Below are 22,879 nucleotides of genomic sequence, written 5' to 3' on the forward strand. Positions count from 1 at the left end.
CCCCGGCTTGCCCTCCTAGTCTTTCCCTAGTATTTGCATCAGTGGCTAACTAAGCTGATAGCAGACCTCACCCTGGGGTAATACTCATTCAGGAAGTAGCAACAAAGGAGGATGGGAAAGAGGTCAGGTAAGATTTACCTAACGTGATGTGTAGCGTAACAGGTGCCCATTAAATCTCAGCTACTACTAAAGTTGGTAAGAAAGAGGTATGGAGGCATTAAGACCTGAAGCACTGAGTTGGTCCATAATCCTGGGCTTCAGAACAAGGCCTGGTTTTATTTTCCGGCAGGATCTTTTTTAATATAAAACAGATAAAACGCATCCCAACCCTGTAATCTGCCAGCATGCCTTGTTTCTACAAGATGCATGCTAGACCATGAGACTACATAGCAAAGGGTCTTTAAGAGGATTTGGTTGGGAGAAATAGAAAAAGCAGATCTTAGGGAAGCCTGGACTAGCCCAAAAGCTGAGCTACATCCCTGAACACTAGAGCAGTCCTTGTCTTTTCAGATCCTCGTATGTCTTCTTATTCACAACATTCCCACTCGAGTCTTCATATTCTTCCTGGAAAGGAAGGGGTACATTTTGTTAGATACATCTCCTAAAAGAAATGTTTGGAACCAATCTCTAGATACCTGAGCTCATCCTGATCTGCTTTCATGGCATACTCTGGTACACTAAGATTAGAATTCATCTAAGACAGCCTTTCTCAACTGGGGTTCCACAAGAGAATTAAGCCCCACTGCCCAAAAGCAGCCACTGTGTGCAATGAATTAACTTCTCTCTTAGACATCTAGAATGGTATCAGTCATGATCCATCTTTAGGGTATCTGAGAAAATAGTTCATTTAGCTTTCTTTTTGTGTTTAAGATGAGGAACCCTGGTTAAGAAAGGCTGACCTACGACAGCAGTTTGCAAATGGTTCCCAAGAATCCCAGGTTCCTGCCCAGAGACCACTGTAGGGGGTGAAAGAGAGACCAAGAAGTCTGAGCTTCTCCATGTCCAGAGCAATTCTGCTTGATTCTATTCTGTCCTATCCTATTCTATTCTACTTATTTTTGAGACAAAGTTTTGCTCTGCTCTGTCAGCCAGGCTGGAGTACAGTGGGACAATCTCGGCATTTATTATTTATTTTTGAGACGAAGTCTTGCTCTGCTCTGTCACCCAGACTGGAGTGCAGTGGCATTATCTTGGCTCACTGCAACCTCCACCTCCCAAGTTGTAGAGACATGGTTTCACCATGTTGCTCAGGCTGTTCTCCAACTCTTGGGCTCAAGTGATCTGCCTTGCACAGGCCTCCCAAAGTGGTGGGAATACAGGCATGAGCTGCTGCACCTGGCCCATTTCAATATTTGAATGGGAGAATAACGTTCCTCCTGCCTCAGTCTCCCAATTAGCTGGGGCTACAAGCATGTATCACCACATGTGGCTAATTGTTTCTTTTTTTTGAGACAGAGTCTTCTTGCTCTGTCACCCAGGCTGGAGTGTAGCAGCACCATCTTGGCTCATGCAACCTTCACCTCCCGGGTTTAAGCGATTCTCATGCCTAGGCCTCCCAAGTAGCTGGAACTACAGGCATGTGCCACCACACCCACTTATTTTTGTATTTTTAGTAGAGATGGGGTTTCTCCATGCTGGCCTCAAATGATCTGCCCGCCTCAGCCTCCCAAAGTGCTGGGATTACAAATGTAAGCCACAGTGCTTGGCCTAATCTTTTAACTTTTTTTTTTGTAAATAAAAAGTTTCACTATGTTGCCCAGTCTAGTTTTAAACTCCTGGCCTCAAGTGATGCACCTGCTCTGGCCTCCCGAAGTGCTAGGATTACTACTGTGAACAACCATGCCAGCCTACAACCTGTCTTCAGACATGGATTTAAAGTCTGACAGTACTGGCCTGGTGTGGTAGCTCATGCCTGTAATACGTGGGAGGCTGAGGTGGGCAGATCACTTGAGCTCAGGAGTTTTGAGACCAGCCTAGGCAACATGGCGAAACCCAGGTCTCTGCAAAAAATATAAAAACTAGCTGGGTGTGGTGGCATACACCTGTAGTCCCAGCTACTTGGGAGGCTGAGGTGGGAGGATGGCTTGAGCCTAGGAGGCAGAGGTTATAGTGAGCCGAGGTTGTGCCACTGCACTCCAGCCTAGGTGACAGAGTCAGATCCTGTCTCAAAATAAATAAATAAATAAATAAATAAATAAATAAAAATAAAGTCTGAGAGTGCTTCCTTTGGTAGCACATATACTAAAATTAGAATGATACAGAGATGAGTAGCATGGCCCTTGTGCAAGGATAACATGGAAATCTATGAAGCATTCCATATTTTAAAATAATAATAAAGTCTAACAAATATAACAAATAAATTAGGCTTACATGTCAAGAGTCAATTTAAGGCTGGGTGTGGTAGCTCACGCCTGTCATTCCAGCACTCTGGAAGGCCAAGGTGTGTGGATCACCTGAGGTGAGGAGTTTAAGACCAGTCTGGCCAACATGTCGAAACTGTCTCTACTAAAAATACAAAAATTAGCTGAGTGTGGTGGCAGGCACCTGTAATCCCAGCTACTCGGGAGGCAGAGGCAGGAGAATTGCTGGAACCTGGGAGGTGGAAGTTGTAACGAGCCAACATTGCGCCACTACACTCCAGCCTAGGTGACTGAGAGAGACTCCATGTCAAAAAAAAAAAAAAAAAAAAAAAAAAAAAGGAAAAGTCAATTTATAGATATTGTCACATTATACTCACTGCTGCAGTACACCATTCTATTCTACTCTAGTATTTGCAGAGAATTTGTCTGGATCATCTTGCACCTCCCTTCTACATGGCGAGGGAGCTCTCTATCACTTGACACTATCCCCAACACCATCCATATTATTAGTACCCACCTCAGTGTCAGGCTGCCATCGTTCTGAAGCCTTCTGCAATTTCAGTTTGGCCCACACTGCAGGATGAGAAATGAACAGCAATGGATGGACTGAACATCTGTTGGGTATCCACTGTTATAATCCTCCTTCCCTGCTATTAAGGATGCTCCATGGAAGACTCTGCCTTTGAGAGTCTTGCCTACCCCAAACCAGAACTTGGGGTCTGGACCACCTATAGACAAAACCCCTTCCACTGCAAAATTTGTCATAATCTTGCTTTGCTGTAAAAGTTGGATCAAATACAACCAAAGACCTCCAAGAACAGAAAACTGATACTCTTGAAGGGGGTTAATGTGGAACAATCTATGAGAATGGGAGAAAGTGACCTTACTTTCTTAATATTTCATATTATTGGTATTCATATTTCATAATTTAAAAATTCTAACAGTTCAACAGCAATTTCTATGAAGGAGAAAAGGTAAAGACATCTGAAAAAACCATCATAGATTCAGAGGGAGTGATCAGACATGTATACATAAGAAAAAAACAAATACAAGGGCCGGGCGCGGTGGCTCAAGCCTGTAATCCCAGCACTTTGGGAGGCCAAGGTGGGTGGATCACGAGGTCGAGAGATCGAGAACATCCTGGTCAACATGGTGAAACCCCATCTCTACTAAAAAAAAAAAAAAATACAAAAAATGAGCTGGGCATGGTGGCGCGTGCCTGTAATCTCAGCTACTCAGGAGGCTGAGGCAGGAGAATTGCTTGAATCCAGGAGGCAGAGGTTGCAGTGAGCCGAGATTGCGCCATTGCACCCCAGCCTGGGTAACAAGTGCAAAACTCCGTCTCAAAAAAAAAAAGAAAAAAACAAATACAAAACCAGGTAAAGAACAACTTGAACCTTAAATTATGGTGTCAGGAAGGTGAACTCTTAGAACAAATGGCTACATGGAATACATGAGACAGGTCCACTACCAGAGAGGGAAGATAATAAAAACAGAACTTGATTCCTGCGCTTTCACCTTTTGGAGAATAATTTAAACTTGACCAGACTAGAAGAGAGATAGTTGATGCCTAAGATGGGTGAATAAATATTAAATGAAACAATATATGATAAAATGCTTAGCTCTGCACCTGGCCCATAGGTGCTCAACTAATCATCTTTTCCTTCCTTGCTAATTGCTTTAAATTAATGAAGTCCTCAAGCCCAGATAATATGCACATCAAGAAGGAATGGAGACGTTATCATGTGCTTCTATGTGACAGGGCAGGACCCTGTCATCATCTTTGTCAAAGTCCTTCAAGAATCTAAACAAGAATTCAGCCTAGTGACAGAATGAGACTTTGTCTCAAAAAAAAAAAAAAAAAAAAAAAAATTCATGAAGTGCAACCTATCACCTAAATGAGGATTTCTGGTAGCAATCTCAGAGGGCTCTTTCTTAGCTTTTGGAGAATTAAAAAAAAAAAAAAAAAAAAATCAGGCCAGGCGAGGTGGCTCACGCCAGTAATCCCAGCACTTTGGGAGGCCGAGGTGGGAGGATCACGAGGTCAAGAGATGGAGACCATACTGGCCAACATGGTGAAACTCCATCTCTGCTAAAAAATACAAAAATTGGCCGGGCGCGGTGGCTCAAGCCTGTAATCCCAGCACTTTGGGAGGCCGAGGTGGGTGGATCACGAGGTCGAGAGATCGAGACCATCCTGGTCAACATGGTGAAACCCCGTCTCTACTAAAAATACAAAAAATTAGCTGGACATGGTGGCGCGTGCCTGTAACCCCAGCTACTCAGGAGGCTGAGGCAGGAGAATTGCCTGAACCCAGGAGGCGGAGGTTGCGGTGAGCTGAGATTGCGCCATTGCATTCCAGCCTGGGTAACAAGAGCGAAACTCTGTCTCAAAAAAAAAAAAATAATAATAATAATACAAAAATTAGCTGAGTGTGGTAGCACATGCCTGTAGTCCCACCTACTTGGAAGGCTGAGACAGGAGAATTGTTTGAACCCAGGAGGTGGAGACTGGAGTGTGCAGAGATCACGCCACTGCACTCCAGCCTGGGCGACAGAGTGAGACCCAGTCTCAGGGGAAAAAAAAAAGGGAGAGAAGACAGGGGCTGTGTGTGGGTGCAGTAGAAACTGAGGTAGAAATGAAACTACAAATGCTATGTGGTGAATCTAAAAAGATCAAGGGAAGCCATGATGGGTAGAAATAATACTATTAAAGCAGTAGCAATAAATAACATACATAGGGAGAAACTGATTAACCTAGACAACTGAATAAGGAGATAAATTCTCAAAGTAATACAACTGAAGAATCATGAACCTGCTAATAATATTCTAAAAATAAATAAATAAAAAAAACAACTGTATATGGCTAAGAGAATACAATTTCTTTCAGAAAGTCTCTTAATGACCAACCCTTTAAAAATCTACTTGAGACTGATTTCAAAGAAGTCAGTATGGCGTTGTACAAAGAGAAAAGACTGTTTTAAGACACATGAGTTTGATCCCTGGCCCTTCCCTCTTCCAAGTTAAATGACCTTGGAAAAAGTTACCTAACTTGTCATTTATCTGAGAAGTACAGCTGGCACTTGATAAATGAGACTAGTAATATTAAAATGAAAAGATATAGGTGACTTTGGATCTTATTCCTCAGACTCTGCAGAAGAGCTCAGAAGAGAAAATGATGCTGATGACAGCTAACACTTAGTCACTGACTGCATACTATGTTATGTCAGCCAAAGTTATAAATGCTCTGCCTGTTATCATCTCATTTAAACTTCAAGACAATTCTGTGAGGTAGGCATATTATTACCATCCACATCTTAGATATGGAAATGGAGGCACTAGGGGAAGTAACTTGTGCAGGGTCCCACTTAGTAAGTGGCAGAGTCACTGACTTGAACGCCAACAGATTGCTTCTCCAGAGTCTGCATTCTTCATCACATGAAAGTGTATTAGAAATGAGGTTTTGAGCCAACTTTACCCTAGAGGCAGAACATATCAAACCATAAAGAACCTGATAGAATCTATTAACCAAGTCCTGTCATAAGGGCAAAGCTCATGACAAGAGATGATGGGAATTTAAAAGCATCTTGTTTTTATAAACAAGATGCTAAGAATAGTGATAGAGACGTTAAACTAGAGTGAATCATGATAATAATAAGAAGGTATATATGTACAGTACTCTACACCATCAGGATATAATCACTTTTTGTACATAATTCAAACGAATAATATATGCTGATAATAGACAATAATAGATAATAAGAATCAGTAGAAAAAAACCACTTGCTAAAACATTAAAATGTTACACTAAAATGTTAGAAACATAGGTATCTATCCTGAATCAAGGACTATATATACATACATACATACATACATACATACACACACACACACATAAAACCTGTCTAAATGAAGTTTCAAGTCTACTATTATAATCTCTACAGAGGAGAAGAATAAACGAATCTAACAAAACCAGCAAAGGAGATAAATACAAATAAATCAATTAATACATTGAGTATAAATGGCTTAATTCACCTATTTAACAATGAATACTGATGACTGGGTTAAAAATTAGCCAACCTTATTCAGCCTTCTATTTGGAAAAAAAGCAAAAAAAATCTAACATTTGCTGCCAAAACTTTGAGGATTAAGGAAATGATCTATCACAAAGTAACAAACAATGTTAACAGATAAAGAAAATTTCAAAAAGAAAATAAGAGTGATTAATAAGGTTACAATTGAGCTTTTATAGCTTAACGCAAAAAATACATATAAAACTGATGGAAACGCAAGAGATAAAATTTAATTATAACATGTCCCTGTTAGAATTAAAAATGAACAGATAAAAATATGAAATAGACTTGAGCATGGTGGCTCATGCCTGTAATCCCAGCACTTTGGGAGGCCGAGGCAGGTGGATCACAAGGTCAGGAGTTTGAGACCAGCCTGAGCAACATGACGAAATACCAACTCTACTAAAAATACAAAAATTAGGCCAGGCACAGTAACTCACGCTTATAATCCCAGCACTTTGGGAGGCCGAGACGGGTGGATCATGAGGTCAGAAGTTCAAGACCAGCCTGGCCAAGATATTTAAACCCGTCTCTGCTAAAAATACAAAAATTAGCCAGGCACGGTGGCAGGTGCCTGTAATCCCAGCTACTCGGAGGCTGAGGAAGGAGAACTGCTTGAACCTGGGCAGCAGAGGTTGCAGTGAGCCGAGACTGCACCACTGCACTCCAGCCTGGGCGATAGACTGAGAATCTATTTAAAAAAAAAATTCATAGCCAGGCGCAGTGACTCACGCCTGTAATCCCAGCACTTTGGGAGGCTGAGGCGGGCGGATCATGAGGTCAAGAGATTGAGACCATCGTGGCCAACATGGTAAAACCCCATCTCTACTAAAAATACAAAAAATAGCTGGGCATGGTGGCACGTGCCTGTCCCAGCTACTTGGGAGGCTGAGGCGGAAGAATTGCTTGAACCCAGGAGGCGAAGGTTGCAGTGAGCTGAGATTGTGCCACTGCACTCCAGCCTGGTGATAGAGCAAGACTCCGTCTCAAAAAAAAAAAAAAAAAAAAAAATTTCATTAGAACAGAAAAATAAAAAATTTTTAAAAATAAATAAAATTAAAAAAGAAATGAGCTGGGCTTGGTGGCAGGCACCTGTAATCCCAGCTACTTGGGAGGCTGAGGCAGGAGAATCACTTGAACCTGGAAGGCAGAGGTTGCAGTGATCTGAGATCATGCCATTGCACTCCATCCTGGGTGGCAAGACGAGGAAGACTCCGTCTCAAATATAAAATAAAATAAAAATTAAAAAATAAGGTTGGGAGCCGGGCGCGGTGGCTCAAGCCTGTAATCCCAGCACTTTGGGAGGCTGAGGCGGGTGGATCACGAGGTCGAGAGATCGAGACCATCCTGGTCAACATGGTGAAACCCCATCTCTACTAAAGATACAAAAAATTAGCTGGGCATGGTGGCACGTGCCTGTAATCCCAGCTACTCAGGAGGCTGAGGCAGGAGAATAGCCTGAGCCCAGGAGGCGGAGGTTGCGGTGAGCCGAGATTGCGCCATTGCACTCCAGCCTGGGTAACAAGAGCGAAACTCCGTCTCAAAAAAAAAAAAAAAAAAAAAAGGTTGGGTGCAGTGGCTCATGCCTATAATCCCAGCATTTTGTGGGGCTAAGGTGGGAGGATCACTTCAGCCCAGGAGTTTGAGACCAGCCTGGGCAACATAAGGAAACCCCATCTAAACAAACAAAAAAAAGTAGCTGGGCACAGTGGCGCACACTTGTAGTCCAAGCTACTTGGGAAGTTGAGGTGGGGGGATTGCTTGAATGCAAAAGGTCAAGGCTGCAGTGAGCTGTGATCACACCACTGCACTCCAACCTGGGGAGACCCAGTCACAAGTGGAAAAAAAAAAGAAAAGGAAAATAAACTCAGAATTAAAGCAGTTGGTTTCCTACCTTGTTATAAGAAGTCAAGAAATTATACAAGTTAGTGGTAACTAAAGAATCTCAGCGGTTAGGCATAGTGGCTCATGCCTGTAATCCCAGCACTCTGGGAGGCCAAGGGAGGCAGATCACAAGATTAGGAGTTCGAGACCAGCCTGACCAACATGGTAAAACTCCGTCTCTAGTAAAAATAAAAAAATTAGCTGGGCGCGGTGGCAGCTGCCCATAATGCCAGCTACTCAGGAGTCTGAGGCAGGAGAATCACTTGAACCCAGAGGCAGAGGTTGCAGTGAGCCAAGATCACACTACTCCACTCCACTCCACCCCACCAGAGGTGACAGAGCGAGATTCTGACTCAAAAAAAAAAAGAATCTTAGCACAATCTCGCTGAAAAAGTAATCTCTGTCAATATAAACAGTTTCAAATGACAGAAAAATTGTAGCGTTGTTACAGGCTGGGTGAGGCTCATGTTACAATCTCAGCACTTTGGGAGGCCAAGGCAGGCAGACTGCTTGAGTACAGGACTTTGAGAACAGCCTGGGCAACATGGTGAAACACCATCTCTACAAAAAAATACATGGTGGCACATGCCTGTAGTCCCATCGACTTGGGAATCTGAGGTGGGAGGATCACTTGAGCCTAGGAGGCAGAGATTGCAGTAAACTGTGATTGCACCACTGCACTCCACCCTGGGCAACAGAATTGGAAGCCCAAGGTTCCAGCTGCCCAAGCAGCTGAACAGCTTGCTAAGAACAACTGAGAGCAAAGTTCCTGTAAATTAACAAAGTAAAATACCTTACTTCTGTCTAACCAGACAACAGTGAAATATGATACAGATCCACTGAAAAGAAAAAAAAAGCCAGGCCAGGTGTGGTGGCTAATGCCTGTAATTCCAGCACTTTGGGAAGCCGAGGCAGGCAGGTCACCTGAGGTCACGAGTTTGAGACCAGCCAGGCCAACATGGTGAATCCCCGTCTCTACCAAAAATACAAAAGTTAGCTGGGTGTGGTGACGGGCACCTGTAATCCCAGCTACTCAAGAAACTGAGGCAGGAGAATCACTTGAGCCTGGGAGGCAGAGGTGGCAGTGAGTCGAGATCATGCCACTGCGCTCCAGCCTGGGTGATAGATAGCGAGACTCTGTCTCAAAAAAATAAAAAAAATATGCAATAATTATAGAACTGTCCTAGATTTTACATATCTACAACCTACTGCCTTTAATCCTAGATACACAGGTTATTAGGATGTTGACTTGAAGGAGGAGAGGCCATTTGTATTGGCCTAGGAGACAGTAAATAAACCTTACTTACAGGAGACAGCATCTTCAATCTGTGTCACATTAGCAAAGTGAGCGGTGTTTGGGATGCCCAAACACCTCATGCCATGAGCATGACGCCATTCCTGGGAGAAGAGAGAAGCAAAAGGACCATGTGAAATGGGAATAGCTGAACACAGAGCACTAACTCCATTCTATTCATAAATCCTAACATGGCCCTTTGCAAGACTCCACCTAAAGGCAGCATTCCTTCTGTTTCATGTTTGTAAACAGCTGGCTGTGACTGACAAAAGGCTGGTATTTCAAAGCAGCATTGCACTGTTTGCCTCACTGGGCTGGCTTGTAAACCTAGAGACAGTAGTCTTACACATAAAATTTCTGGGTGAGGATCACAGGAAAACATCACAACTCTAACTACATCTCCCATGCTGCGGGAGAACCTACCAAAGCCCCAGCAACTCTGAACACCTGCATGAATACGGGTTACTAATGGCAGGTCAGCATCATCTTTGTTAGGCATAATGATGTGGTAAAACATGATGGCAGTTCTGGCTGAGGGATGGTAATTGGCATGTGGGTTTTATCCTGGATGTCAACTCCAATCATTGGAGGTGGTGCTAAGAAATATTCAGAACTCACTCATGGGCTCAGCAAAAAAGACCCAGGATCAATTAATATGTATGACTCAGAGACGGGGAGAGGAGTTCATATAAATTCATCATCCTTGGTCTAGCATAAATCTTTTCCATTCTGTAATATTTCTTTCCAAAGTCTAAGAACTGAAAGTAGAGCCTAGTTAGAGGTGAGCCCACTTACAGCAGCACCACCCGAACGATACCCTGTCTGAAGAATAGCTTGATAAACAACATCCCCTTTGTTTTCTCAAAGAGGCAAAGGCCTGCCGGGCGCGGTGGCTCAAGCCTGTAATCCCAGCACTTTGGGAGGCCGAGGCGGGTGGATCACGAGGTCAAGAGATCGAGACCCCATCCTGGTCAACACGGTGAAACCCCGTCTCTACTAAAAATACAAAAAAATTAGCTGGGCATGGTGGCACGTGCCTGTAATCCCAGCTAGTCAGGAGGCTGAGGCAGGAGAATTGCCTGAACCCAGGAGGCGGAGGTTGCGGTGAGCCGAGATCGCGCCATTGCATTCCAGCCTGGGTAACAAGAGCGAAACTCTGTTTCCACAAAAAAAAAAAAAAAAAAAAAAGGCAAAGGCCCATTTAAGATCCAAAAGAGATCAGTCAGTTCCATTTTCAGTCCTGAGTATTAGCAATGGGGTGGAGAAATAACAGAGTCAAAATTGATCTAAAATGCCAGCAAAAAACAAGAAGAGAAGTCTAAGAGCAGGCAAGAGAAAACCAAGTGAGGTTCAAAGAGCAGAGTGGTAGAATTCCTCCAGAAACTGTCTCAGGTATTTAAGACTAACACTGGTGCCAAAAGTCAAATGCCATGGGCTGGATTTTAAAACTATCCTTTTCTGATTCCCTTCAGCTCTGGACACCAGTGGTCCACATGGGCTGCTCCTACTCTCTTCTCTGAAAGTCTAATGTTTTCACTTCAGTTCCCAGGAAAAACGGCTCTGAATTTCTTACAGCAAAGTGTCGCTGGAAGGCTTTGGGCCCTCGGTAGGTGTAGTTTCCACAAATCTCACAGTTGTAGTTGATATTTAGGCCATGAAGTTTATATAGCCAGTAGGGAATGGGCTAAAAAAGAAAAAGAAAAACAAAAAACAAAACCAACATGAAGCGTTAGCCTACTAAACTCTGTATCTGCTTCCAAAATGGGGAATGGGGAGAAGGTGGTAGTGCTGAGACTTACTTTGCCATCCCACCCAAGTGGCAGGTTTTTGGGGTTGTAAATGATCTCATTCTCTTCATCTTCACTCTCACTCTCACTAATCTGCTCTTCTTCCTCCTCTTCTCGCTCTTCTCCTGTCCTTGCTTGCTTGCGTTGTACATTTTCATGAGTGAGATGTCGCTGTTCCTAAGGCAGGTCCATAAATGAAAAGTCAGAAAAAAGTAGTGCAGAAGAAGCCAGGCATGGTGGCTCACACCTGTAATCCCCAGCACTTTGGGAGGTCGAGGTGGGCGGATCACTTAAGGTCATGAGTTTGAAACCAGCCTGACCAACATAGAGAAAACCTGTCTTTACTAAAAATAAAAAATTAGCTGGGTATGGTGGTACATGTCTATAATTCCGGCTACTCAGGAGACTGAAGCAGAACTGCTTGAACCTGGGAGATGCAGGTTGTGGTGAGCTGAGATCGCACCATTGTACTGAAGTCTTGGCAACAATAGTGAAACTCTATCTCAAAAAAAAAAAAAAAAATTTCGGAATGAGAAGGGGAAATTTCCTGTTGCTGATCTCTTACTTCCAAGGATAAGGTTCTTTCTTCTAGAATAAAGGAAAATCTTGCCTTTGTATCAGAACTCCTTATCAGCAGGCCCTACCTGATACCAAAGAAAAAAGTCTAAGGTTTTAGATCACTTGCCTAATTTCTCATCTGAGGCTATTACAGAACAACAGAAAACAGTCTCATCTATTCTGACTCTAAAATATTTCTTGCCTGGGTGTGGTGGCTCACACCTGTAATCCCATCACTTCTGAGAAGCTAGGGTGGGAGAATCATTTGAAGCCAAGAGTTTAACATAAGCCTGGGCAACACAGTGGGACCCTGTCTCTACAAAATAATTAAAAATTAGCTAGGCATGGTGGTGTGCACCTGTGGTCCCAGCTACTTAGGAGGCTGAGGCAGGAGGACTGCTTGAGCCCAGGTTGAGGAAGCAGTGAGCTATGATCCCGCCATTGCATTCCAGCCTGGGTGACAGAGCAAGAACCTTTCTCTCTCTCTTTTTTTTTTTTTGAGACAGGGTTTCGCTCTTGTTACCCAGGCTGGAGTGCAATGGCGCGATCTCGGCTCACCGCAACCTCTGCCTCCTGGGTTCAGTCAATTCTCCTGCCTCAGCCTCCTGAATAGCTGGGATTACAGGCACGCGCCACCATGCCCAGCTAATTTTTTGTATTTTTAGTAGAGATGGGGTTTCACCATGTTGATCGGGATGGTCTCGATCTCTTGACCTCGTGATCCACCCGCCTCGGCCTCCCAAAGTGCTGGGATTACAGGCTTGAGCCACCGCGCCCAGTCCTTTTTTTTTTTTTTTAAATTAAAAAAAAGAATGGGCCACTACGCCTGGTCCATTATTAGTATTTTTTAGAGAAAGGTTCTTGGGGGCTGGGCGTAGTGGCTCACGCCTGTAATCCAAGCACTTTGGAGGCCAAGGCGGGTGGATCACCTGAGGTCGGAAGTTCAAGAGCAGCCTGGCCAACGTGGTGAAACCGTCTTTATAAAAACAAACAAACAAACAAACAAACAAAAAACTAATAATAAAATTTTAAAAATATAAAATATTTCCTTAACCAGGACTTTCTTCTCCTTTCCTCACCAACATGAGCACATTCTAACTTGCCTTGAGTCTCTCCTCATTCCAGTCTAATTTCCATTTTGCTACCAGGTTTATCTGTTTAAAAATCCAAATCTGTGGCCGGGTGCAGTGGCTCACACCTGTAATCCCAGCACTTTGGGAGGCCAAGGCAGGTGGATCACCTGAGGTCAGGAGTTCAAACCAGCCTGACCAATATGGTGAAAATCCGTCTCTACTAAAAATACAAAAATTGGCCGGGCATGGTGGCTCACTACTGTAATCCCAGCACTCTGGGAGGCTGAGGTGGGCAGATTACGAGGTCAAGAGATTGAGAAAATCCTGGCCAACATGGTGAAAACCCGTCTCTACTAAGAGATACAAAAATTATCTTCTCACACAACTAATGTGAAAGTTTAAAAAAAAACCAAAAATATTAGCCGTGAGTAGTGGCGGGCGTGGGTGATCCCAGTTACTTGGGAGACTGAGGCAGGAGAACTGCTTAAACCCAGGAGGTGGAGGTTGCAGTGAGCCAATATTGCAGCGACAGACTCTGTCTCAAAGAAAAAAAAAAAAAAAAAATCCAAATCTGTGGCACACTACCCTACTTACGAGAACTTCTATTGGCTTCCTACCGCTTATAAGGCAAAGTCCAAATTTCCAACATAAATCTCTCAAGTTTTCTCTCACCATTCCCTCCCTCACAAGTCATATTCCAGGCATACTACATTTCTCATTTCATGAACACATAATTGTATCTAATACTGTTGTATCTTTGTGTTTGCTGTTTCCTCTACCAGGAACTTTTTCTTCTCCCTCTTTCTACTTAGAAAGCTCAACCTCACTGTATTAAGATATGTATCATATTATATTTTAATTATTTGTCTCCCTTAACCACAAAATGAGTTTCTCAAGGGCAAGAGGCTATACCATATTCACTATTGTACCAAAAAAATTCACATAATGTCCAAAATCTGGTATCAACAAATGGTGTTAATAACGGCAAAAATTTTATCAGTTCATAGTGAGAGCAACTTTCTGTAAAGTATTTGGCTAGAACTGGTTGGAATTCTGAAGAAAATATGTGCCATCTCCTGGCAGGGAAAACAAAATGCGCTTAAAGGAGGGAGAGGCCAGCCTTGATAGATCCCACCTGTAACCCCAGCACTGTGGGAGGCCAAGGCAAGAGGATCACTTGAGTCCAGGAATTCAAGACCAGCCTGGCCAACATGGCAAAACCCTGTCTCTACCAAAAATACAAAAATTAACTGGGTGTGGTGGCACCTACCTGTAGTCCAAGCTACTGGGGAGGCTGAGGCACAAGAATCACTTGAACCTGGGAGGCGGAGGTTACAGTGAGCCGAGATCATGCACTGCACCCCAGCCTGGGTGACAGAGTGAGACACTATTTCAAAAAAAGGGCCAGATGTGGTGGCTCACATCGGTAATCCCAGCACTTTGGGAGGCCAAGGTGGGCAGATCACTTGAGGCGAGGAATTCAAGAACAGCCTGTCCAACATGATGAAACCCCATCTCTATTAAAAAAGACAAAAATTAGCCAGGTGTGGTGGCACATGCCTGTAGTCCCAGCTACTTGGGGGGCTGAAGCAGGAGAACGGCTTGAACCCAGGAGGTGGAGGTTGTAGTAAGCTGAGATTGCGCCACGGCACTCCAGCCTGGGTGACAGAGTGAGACTCTGTCTCAAAAAAAAAAAAAAAAAAAAAGAGAGAGAGAGAGTTGACAAACCTCTTGTCAAGGGCATGATTTTGTCAGTGGCCTCCTAGCCACCTTTACAAGACTGGCAACTCAGCCTAGCATAGCCCAAGTTCATAGCAAAGAATATGCCTCTCTAATATCCAACGTCTAGCTAGCCTTTTACTGAAAGCAGTCATAACAGAATCACAGCTGACTAGTTCTACACCTATTATATAGATGGTCCTCAAACAAGGGCAGAATGAAAATGTCCACAGCAATTAACAAAAATATGTAAACAAGCTATCTGACCCAGAGCCATCCACTCAAAGGACCATGTGAGTGTGTGTAAAGGGAAAGGCTCTGAAAGTAAAAAACTGGGCCAGGCGCAGTGGCTCACGCCTGTAATCCCAGCACTTTGGGAGGCCAAGGCGGGTAGATCATGAGGTCAGTCTGGCCAATATAGTGAAACCCCGCCTCTACTAAAAACACGAAAAATTATCTGGGCATGGTGGCGCGTGCCTTTAGTTCCAGCTACTCAGGAGGCTGAGGCAGGAGAATCAGTTGAACCCAGGAGGCGGAAGTTGCAGTGGTCCGAGATTGCCTGGACGACAAAGTGAGACTGTCTCAAAAAAAAAAAAAAAAGAAAAGAAAAGAAAAAAGAAAAAGAAAGAAACTCTACACAGTGTCTCTGGAGGAAAGACACTGAACATCTCTGGATGATCACTGCTGCCTTTTCTTCCTGGAAAGAGATTTATTTTCCTCCTACTCCTCTCCCTACTTTCTCTCTGAGATAATCATCTTGCTCAGGCTAAGCCCTTTTCTAGCCCAACCCACACTTCAGCTCGTCCTGAAATATTTAAGGAGAACATTCACTGCCAGCTTTGTACTACTAATACTTTAGCCCTACTAAGTTTCTCACAATCTTATGAACATGTAAGTCAATGCCTTTTTGTAAGTCATAACTGAAATGCTGCTGCGAGTAGCATGTTACCTGCCCTTTAAGTGTCTGCTTTGTGGGCCACCCCTGAGTATTTTCTGAAGCCCAGGCAAAGAACCTGCACTATTCTGGACATTATATTAAGAAGGGACTCTCTTCTCCATGCCTGGCCTTATGGGAATTGGGCAACTTTGGGAGTATCATCTGACAACAGAATACGAACTTACTCAAGACCTTGGTACCCTGACGTCTATTTTGTGCCGTACTAGTTTATCACCTCACCTATCCATTCCTCTTTTGAACCTAGAGAAAAAAATATCTTCCATAAGTTCCTCTCCCTTTAACTCCCATACTTTATACCATTTTCCGCTTTCAGCAGTCACTTACCCCGAGAATCTCTACGTATTCATAGATTTGGGCTTCTAGAAAAGCAATGTCTTTGTTCCTCTCAGTGTCTCTGAGAAAAAGAAACAAGCCGTTATCACTCAAGGATTCTCGCATCCATTGCCTTGTTCCCTATATCTGGGAACACTTACTGCACAACTGCATTAAAAATTATAAGCACATGAGAAATACCATCCTACGAAAGGAAATGCTCTGTTCATCTCATGACTCTGACAGAAATACTGAAGGTATTTCTTAGAATGCATGGAGGCTTCCTCTATGACCTCATCTAGAAGGTGAAAGACATCAAGAGCACTTACATTTCCATCACTATAATCTACAAAAAAATGTGATATAGAAGAGCAGGCTCTGCAGTAGGTAGACCTGGGCCCAAATCCTGACTCTGCTACTTAGAACTATGAGAGAGTGGACACACACTATAACTTTTCTGAGTCCTTATCTGCAAAAACTCAGGATAACAACTATTTTTCAGGGTTGTTGTAAGAATTAGAAAAAAACATGCATTAAGAAAATGGGCCAGGCGCAGTGGGTCATGCCTGTAAATCCCAGCACTTTGGGAGGCTGAGGCAGGAGGATCGCTTGAGGCATTCATGACCAGACTGGCCAACATAGTGAAACCCTGTCTCTACTAAAAATACAAAAATTAGGCGGGTGCAATGGCTCATGCCTGTAATCCCAGCACTTTGGAAGGCCAAGGCAGGTAGATTGCCTGAGGTCAGTTCAAAACCAGCCTGGCCAACATGATGAAACCTTGTCTCTACTAAAAATACAAAAATTAGGTGGGCACAGTGGTTCACACCTGTAATCCCAGCACTTTGGGAGGCCAAGGCAGGTGGATTGCCTGAGGTCAGGAGTTGAAAACCAGCCTGGCCAACATGGTGAAACCCTGTCTCTACTAAAAATACAAAAATTAGTCAGGCACGGTGGCAGGTGCCTGTAATCCCAGCTACTCAAGAGGCAGAGGCAGGAGAATCACTAGAACCTGGGAGGCACAGGTTGCAATAAGCCAAGATCGTGCTACTACACTCCAGCCTGGACAACAGAGTGAGACTTTGCCTCAAAAAAGAAAAAAAAAAATTCCCTCAGCTGGGTGCGGTGGCTCACACCTATAATCCCACACTTTGGGAAGCCAAGGCGGGTGAATCACTTAAGCTCAGGAGATGCAGACCAGCATGGCCAACATAACGAAACCCATCTGTACTAAAAATACAAAAAATCAGCCAGGTGTGGTGGTGCACTCCTGTAGTCCCAGCTATTCAGGAGGTTGAGCAAGTCAATCCCTTGAACCCAGGAGGTGAAGGCTATAGATTGCACCGTTGAACTCCAGCTTGGGTGACAGAGCAAAACTCTGTGTCAAAAAAAAAGAGAAAAGACCCTGTATAAGTATGTAGTTCAAGAATTAAGATTCAACTTTCATTACCAAAAATAAGCTTAGAAAAATATTTTTTGGCTGGGCACAGTGTGACTCACGCCTGTAATCCCAGCACTTTGGGAGGCCGAGGCCGGTGGATTACGAGGTCAGGAGTTTGAGATCAGCCTGGCCAATATGGTGAAACCTTGTCTCTACTAAAAATACAAAAGAGCAGACTGAATCTGTCAACCAATAATGGGGATAAAGCAGACTCTGCTTTAAAATCTCCACTGTGGTTAAAAATTCTGCATGGGAATAACATTTAAAAGCCACAAAGAGAGGTGCTATCCCAGCCACTCACCGCTTGGTGCCCTTTGACTTGGGATTTTTGGCAAACAAAGAGGTATCAAGTGACTCCAGGGACTTTCCTTTGGTGCTGAATAGTCTCTGGGCTCGCTCTTCTAGGGTCCTAAGGAGACAGAACGGGCAAAGGATTTCAGGGTTACTTTACCACACAGGCTTGCTTATTTTTGCAGTATGGAAGAACAGAAAAAAATATGTAATCAGAGCTACTTAGAAGACTGTGCAAACACATAGTAAATCAAACAGTTTTGATAGAAAAACCATTCCTTACCCGCCACATTTCAAGCCTAAAGCTAAGAGAGCAGATTTCAATCTGTCCAAACCCAGAGAGGCCAACTCCTGTACAAAAAGAAAAATTACAATATTACATTAAGATTTTTGGGAAACAACAAATGCAGGCCAGTGGGTGGGTGTTCCTGAGGCTGTGTCAGGACCACACATTTCACAGCCGATACGGAAGTAAGTCTAAACTCTCCAGAGGACTGAGCCTATAGTCATCTTCAGACTTAAACATACTGGTAGTAACTATTACTGTTACTACAGCTTAATGTAGTTAGAACAATTATTTCAGTTTCCCAAGTAGTTAATTATTTTTTTCTTTTTACCTTGCTACCTTCTTTGTAGATGCTTGATCCCAGGAAATAGTGCCTTATCACAACACAACCACGGTATTAAAGACAGGAGAGCAAGTGGTCCCTCTGAATGACAGACAGGGAGAACACTACTACCACTGAAGGAAACATACCTCCCAGGAGGAGAATGCGGAGAGGTCAAGATGGGCTCCAGCATGGGTCAGAGCACTGCTTGTCTCTTTCTGGAAAGAAGAACAATATGTTATTTATTAAGATCCAGATTTATGCATTGGAACCAAACAAAGAAAAAAAAGATTCAGGTTTAGGCTGGGCATAGTGGCTCACAACTATAATCTCAACACTTTGGGAGGCCAAGGTGAGTGGACTGCTTGAGCTCAGAAGTTAAGAGATCAGCCACAGCAACACGGTGAAAACCCACCTCTACAAAAAAATACATGAATTAGCTGGGTATGGTGGCACGTGCCAGCTACTCAGGAATCTAAAGTGGGAGGATCTCCTGAGCCCTGGCGGTTGAGGCTGCAGCAGTGAGGTATGATTGTACCACTGCACTCCAGCCTAGGAGCCAGATGGAGAATTCGCTTCCAAAAAACAAACAAACAAAAACAGGTTTAGAATGAACGTAAGGTTGGTCCACATTCTCTGCCTGGAGAGTTCAGGAAAAACTCATGTTTATCCCCCACAAGCAAGAATATAGATTCCTAACATATGATAGAATAAGTTTTTGGTCAGCAGAAACCACATAGCAGTAATGATGTGATTGGTGAAAATCTGGGCACAGTCAAAGGCAAGTGGGCCCTGCTAATCTTGCTCCAAAGTACACACAAAAAAACCTAGCATATTTGGCAGGGAATACCTCATGGTCACAAGTGATACAAAGGAATTGATATCTAATGCCCTAAAGTGGAAGCTCAAGATAAAGGAAAATAATCAGTTCAATTCCCTGGCATGTCCACCATTCACACCCCACTGAAGCTCACCGGCCATCCAGGAAAGGTCCCATTCTCCCATTTCTTCTCAAACTCAGCCTGAATCTTCCCAAAAAGTTCATTCTGATCTTGGAGAGGCTTCACTCTATCTGTGTAATCCTGAAGGTACTCAAGCAGCATCTCTAGGTATCTACAGAGGAACACACAACAAAGAGAAAGAAAAAGTATCTTGTTATATTCCCTGTAGAATAAATAGTACTTATAATTCTAGTAATAGCATTTTTTAATAATCTTTTTTTTTTTTTTTTTTGAGACGGAGTTTCGCTCTTGTTACCCAGGCTGGAGTGCAATGGCGCAATCTCGGCTCACCGCAACCTCCGCCTCCTGGGTTGAAGCAATTCTCCTGCCTCAGCCTCCTGAGTAGCCGGGATTACAGGCACGTGCCACCATGCCCAGCTAATTTTTTGTATTTTTAGTAGAGACGGGATTTCACTATGTTGACCAGGATGGTCTCGATCTCTTGACCTTGTGATCCACCCGCCTCGGCCTCCCAAAGTGCTGGGATTACAGGCTTGAGCCACCGCGCCCGGCAATAATCATTTTTAAATGAACTTATAATGGACTTTTCTCCCGACATGTCATTTTGATTCTGACCTTTCCTACCTCCCTTTAGTCTCATGAAATAATGCTAAATGCTAAGGTCTTAATTATCTTGCACAGAAAATATTTCAGTAAAAAGAAAATAAGAAAAAGAGAGAAAGGGTATAAAATCACTAATCAGGGGAACAATTAACAAAAACATACATTTTTGACTTACACATCACACCCAAGCATCTCACTCTAGTCACAATCTGAGAAAGTCTAATTTTTTCCCATTAAACTTCAAAAACACTTAAGTCCCAGAGTGGGAGAGTTCCTTCTACAGTGAGACAAAATTAAGAACAGTATGGGCGCCGGGCGCGGTAGCTCAAGCCTGTAATCCCAGCACTTTGGGAGGCCGAGGCGGGTGGATCACGAGGTCAAGAGATCGAGACCATCCTGGTCAACATGGTGAAACCCCGTCTCTACTAAAAATACAAAAAATTAGCTGGGCATGGTGGCGTGTGCCTGTAATCCCAGCTACTCAGGAGGCTGAGGCAGGAGAATTGCCTGAACCCAGGAGGCGGAGGTTGCGGTGAGCCGAGATTGCGCCATTGCACTCCAGCCTGGGTAACAAGAGCGAAACTCCGTCTCAAAAAAAAAAAAAAAAGAACAGTATGGGCATAATATAGAAAGTTGTGCCCACAGATACACCCTTGCCCATAACCATAGTATCGCGAAGGTTTTAAAACCACATCATTCATAATCCTTATCCTCCAATAAACCTTCATGTACGAAGGAAGTATGCCTTCATTGTATGCCTTCCCGGCAACAAATTCGTAACTTCACTCTCAAAACCTTCACATTGTCTTCTAATCAAATCCAGGAGAGGCCTAGAAGCTCTTAATGCCTACCTCTTATATTCTGCATTCTTCCTTTCTTTAGGAATGTCAAATAATTGGTCAAAGATGGACAGGTATGTGATATAATCCAGCTTCTGAAAAGAGGAAAGAAATGATAGGAACTTTAGTTAGGTATTTATACTGGAACAAGTTAAAATATAATCTCCAATAAGTGAGACCAAAATTGAGTGTTTTCTAACAAAGTAACAAGGGCTGGCCATTTTGGTTTTTTTGCTTTCCCATAATAATTCAATCCTACTACAATTGGAGTGTTAATTTCTTTTTTTTTTTTTTTTTTTTGAGACGGAGTTTCGCTCTTGTTACCCAGGCTGGAGTGCAATGGCACAATCTCGGCTCACCACAACCTCCGCCTCCTGGGCTCAGGCAATTCTCCTGCCTCAGCCTCCTAAGTAGCTGGGATTACAGGCATGCACCACCACACCCAGCTAGTTTTTTTGTATTTTTAGTAGAGACGGGGTTTCACCATGTTGACCAGGATGGTCTCGATCTCTTGACCTTGTGATCCACCCGCCTCGGCCTCCCAAAGTGCTGGGATTACAGGCTTGAGCCACCGCGCCCGGCTGGAGTGTTAATTTCACTGGACCAGAAAATATCGACATAATTAACTTTAGAAAATAAATATAACAGGAAAATATCAGACATAATTAACTTTACAAAATAAAGATCAAGTTAACAAACAATAAACTAAAAGAAACATTTGTGGGCCGGGCGCGGTGGCTCAAGCCTCTATCCCAGCACTCTGGGAGGCCGAGGTGGGTGGATCACGAGGTCAAGAGATGGAGACCATCCTGGTCAACATGGTGAAACCCCGTCTCTACTAAAAATACAAAAAATTAGCTGGGCATGGTGGCACGTGCCTGTAATCCCAGCTACTCAGGAGGCTGAGGCAGGAGAATTGCCTGAACCCAGGAGGCGGAGGTTGCGGTGAGCCGAGATCACGCCATTGCACTCCAGCCTGGGTAATAAGAGCGAAACTCCGCCTCAAAAAAAAAAAAAAAAAAAAAAAAGAAAGAAACATTTGTGGATCATTACCTCATGCTGGGCTCTTGGTTAAGGACTCTGACATCCTCACGTAAGGTCCTGAATGTTGCCATTTACTCACACATGTAACCACTTATTGAGCATCTTTGTACCAAGTACAGGGTACAGAATACAACAAAACAGACAAGTTGTCTGATCTGCCCCCCATGGAACTTCAAGTTTGGTCACTGTACTTCTGGGACATTTCCTCACAACTCCATGAGGAATCTAATCATGTATTTCCTGGTGACTCTTTTGAGATTATCATATTAAACTTCATCTCTTGTGATAAGCTATGTTTAAACATCTTTAACAAAAGACATTAAATAGCTTTTTGCTGACAGAAACATCATGCTGTTTTATCTTCCATGTACCTAGTATTTTATGTGTCTAAAACAGGAACATAATATTTATTTTTAAAAACAAGAATTTTGGCCAGGCGTGGTGGCTCAAGCCTGTAATCCCAGCACTTTGGGAGGCCGAGGCGGGTGGATCACGAGGTCGAGAGATCAAGACCATCCTGGTCAACATGGTGAAATCCCGTCTCTACTAAAAATACAAAAAATTAGCTGGGCATGGTGGCGCGTGCCTGTAATCCCAGCTATTCAGGAGGCTGAGGCAGGAGAATTGCCTGTACCCAGGAGGCGGAGGTTGCAGTGAGCCGAGATCGCACCATTGCACTCCAGCCTGGGTAACAAGAGCAAAACTCCATCTCAAAAAAAAAAAAAAAAAAAAAAATTTTAAGGAATCTTAGATAAGGCTGAGTGTTATGGCTCACACCTAGAATCCCAACACTTTGGGAGGCCAAGGCAGGCAGATTGCTTAAGCTCAGGAGTTTGAGACCAGCACTGGCAACATGGCAAAACCCTGTCTCTACATAAAATACAAAAAAATTAGCTCGGCATGGTGGCATGCGCCTGAAGTCTCAAGTACTTGGTAGGGCTAAGGCGGGATCCATAGCTTGAGTCCAGGAGGTCGAGGCTGCAGTGAGTCAAGACTGTGCCACTGAACTCCATCCTCGATGACAAAGTGAGACCCTGTCTCAAAAAAAAAACAAACAAACAGGCCAGGAGCAG

General features: G+C 43.6%; 1 protein-coding gene and 1 non-coding gene across 2 annotated transcripts in view; one reads left to right on the top strand and one right to left on the bottom strand.

The window, feature by feature from the left end:
* Positions 1-237: 237 nt before the first annotated feature.
* SF3A3 (splicing factor 3a subunit 3) overlaps positions 238-22,879 on the bottom strand; it is a 28,391-nt gene continuing 5,749 nt past the window's right edge. The window contains exons 7-17 of the mRNA XM_039473668.2: positions 20,775-20,857; positions 19,333-19,471; positions 18,508-18,576; positions 18,034-18,101; positions 17,761-17,868; positions 16,031-16,100; positions 11,411-11,575; positions 11,185-11,295; positions 9,625-9,715; positions 2,878-2,933; positions 238-564 (exon numbers count right to left, since the gene is read on the bottom strand). Of these exons, the coding sequence (XP_039329602.1) occupies positions 487-564; positions 2,878-2,933; positions 9,625-9,715; positions 11,185-11,295; positions 11,411-11,575; positions 16,031-16,100; positions 17,761-17,868; positions 18,034-18,101; positions 18,508-18,576; positions 19,333-19,471; positions 20,775-20,857 (1,038 nt within the window). The 3' untranslated portion in view covers positions 238-486. The remainder of the gene's footprint in view (positions 565-2,877; positions 2,934-9,624; positions 9,716-11,184; positions 11,296-11,410; positions 11,576-16,030; positions 16,101-17,760; positions 17,869-18,033; positions 18,102-18,507; positions 18,577-19,332; positions 19,472-20,774; positions 20,858-22,879) is intronic.
* On the top strand, positions 2,218-2,324 carry LOC120366152 (U6 spliceosomal RNA). Its single transcript, XR_005580900.1, has one exon. It is a non-coding gene; the product is annotated as a U6 spliceosomal RNA (small nuclear RNA).

This window comes from Saimiri boliviensis, chromosome 11 (genome assembly GCF_048565385.1).
Source record: "Saimiri boliviensis isolate mSaiBol1 chromosome 11, mSaiBol1.pri, whole genome shotgun sequence".
Classification (NCBI taxonomy): Eukaryota; Metazoa; Chordata; class Mammalia; order Primates; family Cebidae; genus Saimiri; species Saimiri boliviensis.